The sequence below is a fragment of the Populus trichocarpa genome, chromosome 7, assembly GCF_000002775.5.
Source record: "Populus trichocarpa isolate Nisqually-1 chromosome 7, P.trichocarpa_v4.1, whole genome shotgun sequence".
NCBI classification, from domain to species: Eukaryota; Viridiplantae; Streptophyta; class Magnoliopsida; order Malpighiales; family Salicaceae; genus Populus; species Populus trichocarpa.
This window is the reverse complement of record NC_037291.2, coordinates 2,807,831-2,821,138: the sequence shown is the minus strand read 5'-3', so window position 1 is coordinate 2,821,138 and position 13,308 is coordinate 2,807,831. Positions and strand designations below refer to the sequence as shown.

The 13,308-nt window shown below is 35.8% G+C and overlaps 2 protein-coding genes across 3 annotated transcripts; one reads left to right on the top strand and one right to left on the bottom strand.

Moving 5' to 3' along the window:
- Window positions 1–1,428: 1,428 nt before the first annotated feature.
- On the top strand, window positions 1,429–5,243 carry LOC7484108 (uncharacterized). The gene has a single exon (XM_024604895.2). The coding sequence runs from the start codon at window positions 2,054–2,056 to the stop codon at window positions 4,868–4,870; it is 2,817 nt and encodes a 938-aa protein (XP_024460663.1). The 5' UTR covers window positions 1,429–2,053; the 3' UTR covers window positions 4,871–5,243.
- A 1,137-nt stretch (window positions 5,244–6,380) lies between these two features.
- LOC7473115 (uncharacterized) lies at window positions 6,381–12,467 on the bottom strand. Of its 2 annotated transcripts, none has more exons than XM_024604896.2 (11): window positions 12,027–12,467; window positions 11,676–11,854; window positions 11,360–11,582; window positions 11,100–11,241; window positions 10,821–11,021; window positions 10,401–10,532; window positions 10,191–10,319; window positions 9,298–9,716; window positions 8,932–9,148; window positions 8,412–8,602; window positions 6,381–7,042 (listed from the first exon to the last, which is right to left on the bottom strand). In XM_024604896.2, exons 1-11 carry the CDS (start codon window positions 12,398–12,400, stop codon window positions 6,865–6,867), a joined length of 2,385 nt encoding a protein of 794 aa, XP_024460664.1. In that variant the 5' UTR covers window positions 12,401–12,467; the 3' UTR covers window positions 6,381–6,864. The 2 variants fall into 2 exon arrangements, with proteins under 2 accessions (XP_024460664.1, XP_024460665.1); XM_024604897.2 differs by having other exon boundaries at window positions 11,676–11,874; window positions 12,027–12,168.
- Window positions 12,468–13,308: the final 841 nt, after the last annotated feature.

The following is a 13,308-nucleotide window of genomic DNA, read 5'->3' as shown; positions in this document are numbered from 1 at the left end:
TTAACTTAACTAACCTGAACTACTCAGGATGATCGCATGAAAAAAAAAAAAAGAAAAATCACTAAGGTCAAGGGTTAATAATATAACGTCAAATTATGAAATTTAAAAAAATCAATTTTATAATAAAATATCGAGAAAAAACTTGATTCAACTCGAGTTAACTCGACTAACTCGCTATCTAAGATATAAAATTGAGATAAACTAAAAAAAAAAAAAGCAAAACAAATAACGAAGCTCATGTCTTAGTAACCCAATGTTGAATGATGAAATTGAAAAAAGCTAAAAAATAGACCTAACTTAAACCAAGATAATATTCAAAACTAGTGACATGGGTTATCAGATCGGGATTACTGTATCGAAATCATTTCCAATCATAGAAAAAATCTAAAAACAAAACAAGTAGCAATAAAAACAACGAGGACCAAATATGATATAAAAACCAAATGAAAGAAGATAATTAGGGATTAGATTGAAAAACAAAATAAATTAAAAAAATAGCAATGAAAAAAATGAGAACAACAATTGAATAAAAAACTAAAAAACTAAAATGATGAAGGATAAAATTGAAAAGGGTAAAACATAAACAAAATAGCAATAAAAAAAATGAAAGTTAAATTAGATAAAAAAAAACTAAATGAAATAAAATAATTGGGGATGAATTTGAAAATAATTTAAACTTCAAAAAACTTTAAAAGCAAAACATATAGTAATAAAAAAAATAAGGACCAAAATTAATACAAATAAACACTAGAGAACACAAATAATTTTTGGAATGACTGACATGAATTTCTAGACCAGAAAAAAGAAAAGAGAGAGGAAAAGAAAAAAAATCACTAAAACCCAACCACTCCTATGCCGTGAATATGCAACCCACCATTATAAAGAGGACAAAGTATTGCTTCAAATGTCTGGATGACTGATTTTGATAGTCGAACGACCTTGCATGCACCATTTAAATTACATGGGATCGTCAAACGTCAATAATTTTTTAATAATATTAATTTTTTTTTATAATTACCAAATAACTCCCATCTCAAACAATGCTTCTATTTTTTTTTTAATTTAAAGATAATTGCATAACTTAATTGTTCATAAAAAATAAAGAGACAAAAAGTCCTCCAATGAGAGTTTAATTTCTCTTTGCTTTTAAGATATCATCATAATTTTTTGCTTTTATTGAAGTTTTGATTTGAAAAAAAATTGAGACTATATATAATATATATATAAACGAAAATTATATGGGGTTATTTTCATTATTTTATGTAATTTGAAAATTTTTTATTGACCAAATGGTATTTTTTGTAATTTTTACAATAATTAAGATAAAGTTTAAAATAAAGTAAAGTGTAGAATACTTATATAATTTTCCTTTTATTTTAATTAGATTTACATAGCGGTAGTAATAGTAAATGAGCATTCTTTGTTTGTTCCTTTTATTTATGTGGTGCAGTGAGGGAGAGAGAGAGGGACTGAAAAAAGAAAGAGAGGTTCTTCTTTTGAGCTCTCTTGAGTGTATTAATGGAGTCTTGATGATACAAGTGTGTTTAAAAAAAGGTTCTTTAAACTGTGTATCCATTTAACGTGAAACCCTTTTTCTGTTTCTTTCTTTTGACAGTCTTGCTTGTTGTGTAGGACTGTTTTTTTTTTTTGCAAGATTTAGGGATCTGGGTTTCGGGGTTCTAGGGTTTGACTCTCTCTTTCTTGCTTTCCTGGGTTTCTTCTAAATTTGTTTCTTTCTTGTACTCTTTACTGAAATGGGGTTTCTGACTTTAGTGAAACGAGTCATTTCAATTATGAGCTCTGGTTTTTGACCTGCAATTTGTTGAAGCCTGCATCTTTGTATAGATTCTGTTTATAGTTTTGGGTTCTTTATAAAAAAGTTGGATTCTTTGAAACAAATCTTGATCTGGTTAGGGTTTTGAAGCTGACCCTTCTTTTTTTGTGAATTCTGAGTTTTTCTTAGATGAGCTGAACCCAAACTGTTTTTGTTGAATCTCGAGCTAGATTTGCTTTCTTGGCTTTGTCTCAGTTGATTGTGAAGTTACAAGATTTGATGCATCTTTCACTGTGGAAACCTATATCTCACTGTGCTGCTCTGCTGTTAGACAAGAAGAGCAGAAGGAAAGATGGGTCTGAATCCAGTCTTGAAATCAAGAGGAACTCATCAATTCTTCGAAAACTTCAAGAACACAAGCTCAGGGAGGCACTTGAAGAAGCATCTGAAGATGGGTCACTCGTCAAATCTCAAGATATGGAGTCTGACACTCTTGCAAACCAAGATGAGAGTCTTGGGAGGTCAAGATCACTAGCAAGGCTCCATGCGCAGCGAGAATTCTTGCGTGCCACAGCGCTAGCTGCTGAACGAATATTTGAGAATGAAGATTCTATACCTGACCTTCTTGAGGCATTTTCCAAGTTCCTCACGATGTATCCAAAGTATCAGTCGTCAGAGAAGGTTGATCAGTTAAGGTTAGATGAATATGCACATTTGTCTCCAAAGGTATGCCTTGATTACTGTGGATTTGGGCTTTTTTCATATCTTCAGTCTTTGCATTATTGGGAGTCTTCAACATTTAGCTTATCGGAGATAACTGCCAATTTGAGTAACCATGCTCTGTATGGTGGTGCTGAGAAGGGCACTGTGGAACATGATATAAAGACTAGAATAATGGATTATTTGAATATCCCTGAGCATGAGTATGGTCTTGTTTTCACTGTGAGTAGAGGCTCGGCCTTTAAATTACTTGCTGAATCGTACCCTTTTCATACCAATAAGAAGCTGTTGACCATGTTTGATTACGAGAGCCAGTCTGTGAATTGGATGGCTCAAAGTGCCAAAGAGAAGGGCGCAAAAGTCTATAGTGCATGGTTTAAATGGCCAACTCTTAAACTTTGTTCCACTGATTTGAGAAAGCAAATTTTGAACAAGAAGAGGAGGAAGAAGGATTCTGCAGTTGGTTTGTTTGTATTTCCAGTGCAGTCAAGAGTTACTGGGGCAAAGTATTCGTACCAGTGGATGGCGCTGGCTCAACAGAACCGTTGGCACGTATTGCTTGATGCTGGTTCATTGGGTCCTAAAGATATGGATTCACTTGGTTTGTCCTTGTTCCGTCCTGACTTCATTATCACATCATTTTACAAAGTATTCGGACATGACCCCACTGGTTTTGGATGTCTTCTTATCAAGAAATCAGTGATGGGAAGCCTCCAAAATCAGTCTGGGAGTACAGGGTCTGGAATGGTAAAGATTACACCTGAGTATCCTATGTATTTGAGTGATTCTGTGGATGGGCTGGATGGGTTGGTTGGTGTTGAAGATGACGAGGTTGCTGGGAATGCTGAAAAAACCACAGAAATTCGCCCAGGATCACAGTTGCCTGCCTTTTCTGGTGCTTTCACATCTGCTCAGGTGAGGGATGTATTCGAGACTGAGATGGATCATGAGAACAGTTCTGACAGAGATGGAACAAGCACTATATTTGAAGAAACTGAAAGTATTTCAGTGGGGGAAGTGATGAAAAGCCCTGTCTTTAGTGAAGATGAATCGTCAGACAACTCATTCTGGATTGATTTGGGTCAGAGTCCCTTGGGATCAGACAGTGCTGGCCAATTGAACAAGCAGAAACTGGCCTCTCCGTTACCACCTTTCTGGTTTTCTGGCAAGAAGAACAACAAGCGACTCTCTCCAAAACCAACATCTAAGATATATGGCAGCCCAATGTATGATGACAAAGGGGTAAACTTGGGGTCACATGATGACCACCATATGTTGTCATTTGATGCTGCTGTTCTATCAGTTTCACAGGAACTGGACCGTGTTAAGGAGGTTCCTGAAGAAGAACAATTTTCAGAAACAGACCTCTCTTCAAGAAATAATAAGGGCTCAGATCATTTGCATGTTCATGAGATTGAGGAAGAACCGGGAATCAGCTCCTTTTCAAACTCCGCCATAAACAGATCCCATAACAATAATTCAACCTCTGGATCGCATCATAACCTAACAAATGGCTCAACTGCTGCAATTTGCTCGGAGATGAAAGAAAGTGCTATAAGACGAGAAACAGAAGGTGAATTCAGGTTGTTGGGGAGAAGGGAAGGGAGTAGATATGCTGGTAGTAGATTCTTCGGGTTGGAAGAGAATGAACATCCAAGCAGGGAAAGAAGGGTATCATTTAGCATGGAGGACAACCGCAAAGAGCGTCCAAGCCATACTCTGGAGCCAGGAGAGATATCTGCTACCAGCCTCGACGATGAAGATTACAGCACTGATGGAGAATATGTTGATGGTCAAGATTGGGATCGAAGGGAACCTGAGATAACTTGCCGACATTTGGATCATGTGAATATGTTGGGTCTGAACAAAACTACTCTCCGGCTGAGATTTTTGATCAACTGGCTAGTAACTTCTTTACTTCAACTCAGGTTACCCAGTTCAGATGGAGATGGAAGGGTAAATCTTGTACACATTTATGGCCCAAAAATAAAATATGAAAGGGGTGCAGCTGTAGCTTTCAATGTCAGAGATAGAAACCGGGGGCTAATAAATCCAGAAGTTGTTCAGAAGCTGGCTGAAAGAGAAGGTATCTCTCTTGGCATTGGTTTCCTTAGTCACATAAGGATTCTAGATAGCCCAAGACAGCAACGTGGTTCTGTGAACCTTGAAGATACGACTCTGTGCAGACCAATGGAAAACGGGCATAATAACGGAAAAGGTGGGTTCATAAGGGTTGAGGTTGTCACAGCATCTCTCGGATTTCTGACCAACTTTGAGGATGTCTACAAGTTGTGGGCTTTTGTTTCCAAGTTTCTTAATCCAACCTTTATCAGCGAGGGTGGCCTTCCAACTGTTGAAGAGGGCACGGAGGTTTGATTTCCAGGACATCTATCAATTGGGGTGCAAAATCTGAGAGTCAGAGCCGAAGATTGGGAGGTGTTAAATCTGTGTGGCCAGATCCTTTTGCTCTTCCTCGTGACTCTTTGATGCAACGGGTGAATTTGTTAATTCTTGTTTGTTTGATTTTTCCCTTTTGGGTTTTTTGTAGAGGTGGCTTTAGAATCTGTATCAACTCGGGGAGTTATGTTGACCTCAAAGCAGAATTATATGGATATAACTTTCAGCACCAAAAACTTTCTGCTTTTGCTCTATACAAAATCAAATTTCTTGCATCTGTAAAATACAAAACTCACCTTATTTTGCCTGTGTAGTCTATAATACAATTCAGTGGTCTATTCATTACTTTGAATCCCAAGTTCTGTCAGCATGGTGGTAATTTTGATTCTTGAAATTGGACCAGGAATTTTCGTTTCTTAATCTGGTTGGGATTGCATGGTTTTTCTACTAGCAAGCTTTGTTAATCAATGAGGAGAATGTCGCTTTGTTTACCAGTCCTTGGAAATTCATAGCTTAATGTATCTGATCTGTTAGGAGATGATGCAGGGTCTTGACTGGAATTTCGATGAAAAGAGTTGACTGAATAGCCTTGCTGATCATGACCATAGTCCTGCCTAAGTAGCCTTAGCTGAGGAAGCAAGTTGTTTGGTCTTTAAACTGCCTGTATTGTCCCTACATGTTCTTGTCTTGAGCAGTAATGTTTGTTATATCTTCTCACCCAAAGTAGTCGTCTTTTTCTTGACATTGAAATAAACATTTTTCTGTTAGTGTCAAATTTCAATTCAACAAAGACTTAATCTGCTTTTAGTATGGAAAAGAAATGGCCAAAACCATTAGTATGGCCAAAACCATGCACCGAGGAGCAGTGACTTGATGTTAACAGGAAACGGATATCTCCTTGCATAATGCAAAGCTCGCCATCAAGTTCCCATTTAGTAATTATCATCATTGGGCCATACCCATTTAAGTTTGTTTCCCACGGAAATAATGGGGGGCGCATGTATGATTCTGCTTCCTTTTCTTTTGGTGCCTGTGGATTCTCACTTCTCAGTGTTCTAGGAGAGCCTGAGCGGGTCTTTTTCATAAAGTTGGTGTGGACATGGCACTGCAAGTTTCATTTTGAAACCATATCATGATGATCATCACCACATGCTTTTCTTAGAAATAAACAAAAAAAAGAAACCTCAACCGGTCACCACCAGATACTCTTACCATTTCAAATAGGAAACCTTCTGTACAATCCAAAAGATTGCATAATAAAGTATAACAAGAATGGTGCCATGTTTGACAAAGCTTCTTTGAGTGCTCCTATGGGGAAGTTGCTTCTAAAAGGAACTTTGGCGCGGTGGTTGGTGACAGTGAATCGTTGACAAACTTCAGCTGATTAAGCTAGTTGGCTACTAAACTAAAAGATTTGAAAGATATTGCATGTCATAGTCATAATCAAGAAATTGTTTGCATAACAAAGATATGTAGAAGTTCATCCTAATGCTTCCTGAATTATTGTGTTATATTATAAAGAGAAAAGGTAAGAGTACCTTCCAAACCAAAATAAAATTTTGGTCTACAAAATTTCTTAGGAATAACATTGATATGGACACTTAACAAACTTGCAATCTCAGTAAGAGAAAGCTAACATCTCACCAGAAATTGAAGATCTGGTCTCTGCACTATATAAAGTTCTCCGTTCCAACTGTATTGGCCACTACGCAATTAAAAATTTAAAACCACTTCAACTTCAGCAGGCCAGATCAACCATTCCCTATGCTCCGAAATATTAAACCAAGTGTGACTTAAATATTAACAAACAAACGAAAGTAAAGAAAAGAATTCCTTCAGCTCGTGAGTGGTTCCTGGTTGGCAACTTAAGTTAGATCCAAATCTTAGATCTTCACAAAGATGATATCCCACTTCACCAGCTTATGGAAAAGATCAACAGATTCAGAGATGAGGTGGCACTAGTGAACACCTACTTATGATTCCATCATCTTTATAAGAAATGCAGTTTCTAATGCTGATTCCTTGCATTGCAGGTATCTGTTTTCCTCCACTATATCCGTAGTTAAGTTAAGTAGTATCGGGCGTTTGGGATCATAAATAGTATGTTCACGAACTCGTGCAGCCCATTTTGCTGCTTCCCAAACCCCAAATCTGAAACATATCAAGGATAAATAACATGATCATCCCACTCAAGACAAAAGCAAAAGAAGAGCAATCATTGTTTCTAAAAATTGAAAAAGCAGAACCACTTTGACATAATAAACATATAATAACAATTTCGAAGGACAATAATTAAAAAAAAAAAGTCTTGAACCAGTCATTGCTTTAGGAATCAAAGCCATTAAGTTTTATGCAGAAGCAAGTAGATAAATTATTTCAAACAAGAAACATGAACCACTCTAATAAACATCATGTATGCATAATAATATGTCTGTGTGTACAATCGTGAGATATCTCTGATTTGACAAAATGCATACACTTTATTTAATACCAGAATGGTGGCGTCCCTCTATTCCTCATTAATGAACTTCACTAAATAAGCTCAAAGTGTGCAAGAGTACGAATACATACACCATTCCATTTATTATGTGCCTTTTGACATCTATGATATATGCTTGAAGTTAGAGCAATTTATCCACCTAACATTTTGAGAGCACATTATTTGCAGCAAACATCAGCTCAAGTTTGTAGCTCTCAATATGAATTAGATGTATTTTGAAAAAAATTGGCTACCATTCAAAATTGAAAAATTTATCTGAATTCAATTCCAAATATTGTTAGTTACAGTCGATGAGCACCACCATTCAGAGAGATAGGCTCAAATTTTTGACACAACAGTAGTGACTTAACTTCAAATTCAAAGGAATAACATGACTTGAAATGAACATGCAGTTCAGCAATGAGTATAACTTTTGAGATGAACTTCATTTATATCTATCACTATCTAAACGAATTTGGGAGTTTGACAATTCAATTATTATTCATAGAACATAAAACCATTTTGTTTTATATAGAAAAAGAGACTACTCAATAAATTTAAGCCAATAACCTGAGTAGCAGAGAGCAATTTCATCTAAAATCATGTAAGACAAATGAGAATCAACTGAAGAGAATTACCTATCAAGCATCAAATGGGAAACAAGGGACAAGAGTAAATTAAAAGCAAAAACTTAAGGGCCAATAATCATCAAACCAAGAGCATATCAAGTCACACGAAGAAAAGAAAGTCACAAAGGACAACTAAAGAGTTTCCAACATGAAGAAAATTCTCAAACAGCCAGTTCAGGGTCCTAATGTTTGAAATTCATAAATGCATTTCAAGATAAATTCTCTGAGGTAAAAAAAATGGATGACAGAGTTCCTGTCATAATTTGCTCACTCCCAGTGGTTTTGGTCTTGCCACTATCAGATAAGTTCACCAACTTTACATGTGTCAAGAAAAAAATTTGCATTTGTGTTTTGAGTATCTGTCTGATCACAGCCTATACAAAGAAAACCTGACAACATGTTAGCAAATTACCGTGTATTAAAGGACGAGGTTATCAACACGGCAGGATAAAGGACATCTTTCTGAATATTGGCATAAGGACAATATTTCATTATGGCATGAAAATCATCAATGTCCCCTGGACACCCAAACTCTTCATAGTCAGCTGCTGTGAGTGGTAAAATGGGATGGAGAAGAGTGCTGGTTGCATCTAAAAAGGGAACCTGAACAAAAGGAATATATAATTATTGGAATACAAGAATGAAGAACTGATAAAAGATATTGACAAACAGCCATATAATTGCAAATGCTAAATAAATCTACAGAACTTTTTAATTACAGTGTCCCGACCACCAAAAAGAATTGCAGAAAATCGTCTAGCACAAGCAATACCTTCATATGATCAAGGGAGAACAATGACAATGATATTTTTTTATTGTATAAGGTAACCATGAAGTTCATTGCTCAAGTCATTTTACTTGATAACAATGACAGCTTTGTATATTATAATACATGGTTTTGCAATGAGTGAAACATGTATATTCATGTATACCTTCAAAATGGCAGCACGAAATAAATCTGGGCAACTATTAATGGCAGCAGCCACCAAAAGTCCTCCAGCACTATATCCCCAACCAGCAAGCTTGTTTTCTTGCACAAACTCATTTTCAACGAGGAACTTGGCACAGGAGACAAAATCTTTGATTGAATTAAGTTTCTTCTGTTGTCTACCATTATGATGCCATGCCTTACCATGACCACCTCCACCTCTGCAAACACAATGTGCTGTAGATAATTAAACTTTAAACAAGCCCAAACAAACGGTAACCATTTCAAACAAGGATTTAACTGTATTCACACTAGAAATAAGCTGAGCCAAAAAACTTCTGACTAGTTGCGGTACAGGTGAAAAACATACCTAACATCAGCATATGCAATAACCCAACCACGATCAAGAAGGCTTTTCAAATCATTGCGCCACCGCTTGTCAAGTAACTCACCATAAGCTCCATGCCCATGAAGCAAACCAGGATTTTGATTATTATTTTTGTTTTTGCGTGAGTACAGAATTGTTAAAGGAACCATAACTCCATCATATGAGGAGACATCATATTGTTCGCAAGCATAAAACTCTGAGAGGCAATTCCACAAGTTATCATCTTCAGATTTGATTTCATTTAGAAAATCAGAGTTCAAATTATTCGAGGATCCATTGGCAATGCCTCCTGAGGAGGTTGTCCCATACAAAATTCTTGTTCTTTCATAGAGCAAATTTTGCTGTTGGACAATATTCCAATTGCCACTTGACAGCTCATAATCAACTACGGCGTCAGGCATCTGCAAAAATTTGGAGATGTTCAAGTGGAGATGCACACTTTTGCAAAATATATAAGAGGAAGATAACATTCACATGGAGAAAAGAAGTTGGAAGAAATCTTCATTGTTATTAAAATCAGAAAGGATGTGCGAGCAAAGGATATAAAAAGGGGTATCATGAAAGAGCAAAGCATGCATTGTATGCTAACTGGATATAAACTCTAACCCTCAGACACTAAAATCTCATAAAACCATACGACAAAAAAGAAAACCCTCAGAATTCCCAATTGATCAAACAACAAAATCACTCTAACTGGTTGAATGTCTGGTCTTACAGAACTAGTTTTCATTCATATCTTCCCATTATCTCTGAATCAGAATCCAAGTATAATATAATTTAAATGCCTATTATATATTAAATTTGGTATGAACATACGCAGCTAGAAAAGCATGAGGAAACCATCTGCTAACATTAATGACTTTTACGGGTCATACCACAGGTGATGATATGGTAAAGCGCATGGTTGATGAGTAGTAGTCATAATTTGGTCCAGGCCAAATTTGAGAAACATGATTTGGAAGAGGAAGGAAAGTAGGGTTAAGTTCTTTCAGTCTAACTGCATCCTGCCAGATCAAGAGAAGAAAAGATGAGAATAGCAGAACAGTAATACCATTAATGCATTCTTAGTGAAACCACTATGTTACCTTCCTAGCAGGCATAGGTAGAGGAACTGAACAAAGTCTAAAGCTGCATTTTTCCCGTATGATTAGTGTCAAGTGTGTATTACAGAAATCAACATCTTCAATAACCATATCTCGGTCATCATCAAATACTCTCTGCAATAAATGCAGTGATTGAGAAAAGAATTTATGAAGTAAATGTGTTCGCCAAAACAGAAAAGATTTATGAAAATATAGGTGAGTTTTAACCACGAGGAAAAATTACTAAGAAAAATGCTGAAAGAAAAAGGTATAAAGTAGTGAAAATAAGAACAGAAAAGAGATGCAGCAAAATTATATCAAGCTGTCAAACACCATACTATCCAACCAATGGTATCAACTGGGTCACCAGACAACAATCAGGGAATAATAGACAAAGTGATTGCACATAGTTAACCCACCAACCTCCCAGATCCTTGGACCAGAAGAAGCATTAACTGGACATCGAAGAAGATAGTGATGATCAACCAATTGGCCCCTTCTGGCAGCATCAGTAAACAAGTAAAGGTATCCTTGATGATGTTCAACTATGCAGTGGGCTTGAGCTTCACATTCCCAAACTAAAGTAATGCCAGATAATGGATCGGCTGCATTTATGAGAAAGACCTAAAACATGGTCATGATTATTATTCCGTTTCAAATGTCAGGATCTCGAGTTGAGAAAAAGCATTTTGAAAGTGATACCTTTGAGAATGTTGTAGAGAAAGTATTTACAGTCACAAAGCGGAAATCCTTCGTGTGTCGTATGTTAACATAAACATTTTCTGCTGGCTCATCTAGAAGCAAAACATCTTCCTCGGTTGATCCGATCATGCTACAATATATTCTGATGACAAAAGAACAAAAATTCAACTTCATGCTGTTGAATTCAACAAGGAAGAAAAAAAGCACACAATGATGAGATAAATCACACTAAAATGTTATAAAGTCCATGTAATACCAACCGACTAGGCCTCTTATGTTGATCAGTAACAACATACAACAATGCTTGTCCATCCTTGGCCCAAGCCAAATTCGAAACTCGATCTGCTTGGGGCTTACTACACAATGCACCAGAATTCAAATTCCGTACAGACAATCTAAAGGAGTCATTGTCCTTATCATACATAGTATATGCAAGAAACTTATGATCAGGTGACACTTCTGATAATTCTTCATAAGCATAACCTATAAACACAAATAAACAAACAAACATTGTCCCAAATAGCTTTAAAACAACAAAACTTCATTCTTCAGTAAAAAATGTTACTTTATCAGCACCTCCAAATCTCTCAGCTTCTAGATTGTAATCAACCATCTTCTGCTCAATTTTTCTCCCAGAAACAAAATCAAACCCGCCCGAAGGATCTTTATTCGAAATGAATTGTTCATTTAAGCTTGCCAATCTCCTACAAAGCACAGGATACTGCTTTCCCGCTTCAACTCTTTTATAATACAACCTACAGTGAGTAACATCCACCTTGAAACAGTAGCAAAAAGAAAAAGAAAACGATCCATTTTGAGATTCTCAAACAAAATTAACAACTTTGAACAAATTATCCAATACCCTTTTGAAAAACTAACAAAATTACAAGCAGCAGGGACAACTTGAGAGAGTAGGCAATCACATACCATGGACCCCAGCGAATGGGAGAGGTAGAGAGGTCAAAATGCAGTCTTGAAGCCATTTCAGACTGGAGTTTACTTTGAAGTTTCTCGGTATCAGACATGACAGCTTCTGTGTACTTCTCTTCTTGTTCCATGTAAATATCCATGTGTCTCATAGCTACTTTGTCATTTAAGTGCGACATCCAGCTATATGGGTCTTCCCAGGTAGCATCATGGAATGTGAAAGATTGAGGTTTTTGCGGTGGTTTTGGATGTTTTGGAGGGGCTGGTGGGGCTGGTGGTTTGGGTGGTCTATAGTGGCGGATGAGTAGGTGGTGAAGAATGGTGGGCAGACGGTGGTTGTGGCGGTGGAAAGTCGTGGTTAAGAGGTGACGCATGGTTGGTGGGGGTTTAGGGAGAAAATGAGGAATTCTTGGGGTTTAAGAGTTTTGATTTTTGAAGAGATGCCCATTTGTTTATTTTTAGACATTTTTGGTATTGTCACGGTGCTTTTAATTTTTTTTTTTATTATTTTAATATTTTTAAATTATTTTGATATATAATTTCAAAAATAATTTTTAATAAATAAAAAAATATTATTTTAATATATTTCAAAATAAAAAATAATTATTAATATAATATCAAACATTACTTTAGTATTATAACATGGTCCGATTCTCTTAATTTTTAACTTATAATCAATAATTTTTTTAAAAATAAATAAATAAATATAACAACAAAAACTACATTTTTCTGTTCGGGTCAACTTGACGATCAATAAACCTAATTGTATATATGAAGATTTTTTTTTTTATCAAACTATATTATTTTGCTTTTTTCTTAAAAAAAATAAAAACAGTGCTAAATTTAAAAAATAAAATAAAATTAGGGGCAATCGGTTCTCATTGCCTATCAGCTAGCAGGCTAGGCATTGGGCTCCGTTTCTCCTGCTAGTGAGATTGTTTTTTAATGCTGGGAAGAAAAGTTAATCCCAATATGTAAAATTATATTATTATAGAAAACACTAAAGGAAGCAATCTCGAGTGAAAACCCTATTTTGCTTTTATTTACATAAAATAAAACGTAAGGGATGCAGGTATTATCTTTTTTTTTTAGAGAGTATAATTACCAAAGTAATCTTATAGGGGAAAAAAAAATTATGTTCAAGGGTTTTATGGTAATTTTATTTTTTTATAGCACAAAGAAAATGATGAAAATACTCTCGAATTAAAAAAAAAAAACTATCTTGCAAGGGTAATTCAATCTTCCTATTATGTTTTTTTTAAGAGCAATGAAGGGTATTTTT

Excerpts from the sequence above, each read along its gene's own strand:
- LOC7484108 (XM_024604895.2), top strand. The coding sequence starts at position 2,054 with ATGCATCTTTCACTGTGGAAACCTATATCTCACTGTGCTGCTCTGCTG.
- LOC7473115 (XM_024604896.2), bottom strand. The coding sequence starts at position 12,400 with ATGCGTCACCTCTTAACCACGACTTTCCACCGCCACAACCACCGTCTG. Across the intron at positions 11,855-12,026 it reads CCCATTCGCTGGGGTCCATG|GTTGTATTATAAAAGAGTTG; the intron begins GTATGTGATTGC and ends TACTCACTGTAG. Across the intron at positions 11,022-11,099 it reads TCTCTACAACATTCTCAAAG|GTCTTTCTCATAAATGCAGC; the intron begins GTATCACTTTCA and ends ACCATGTTTTAG.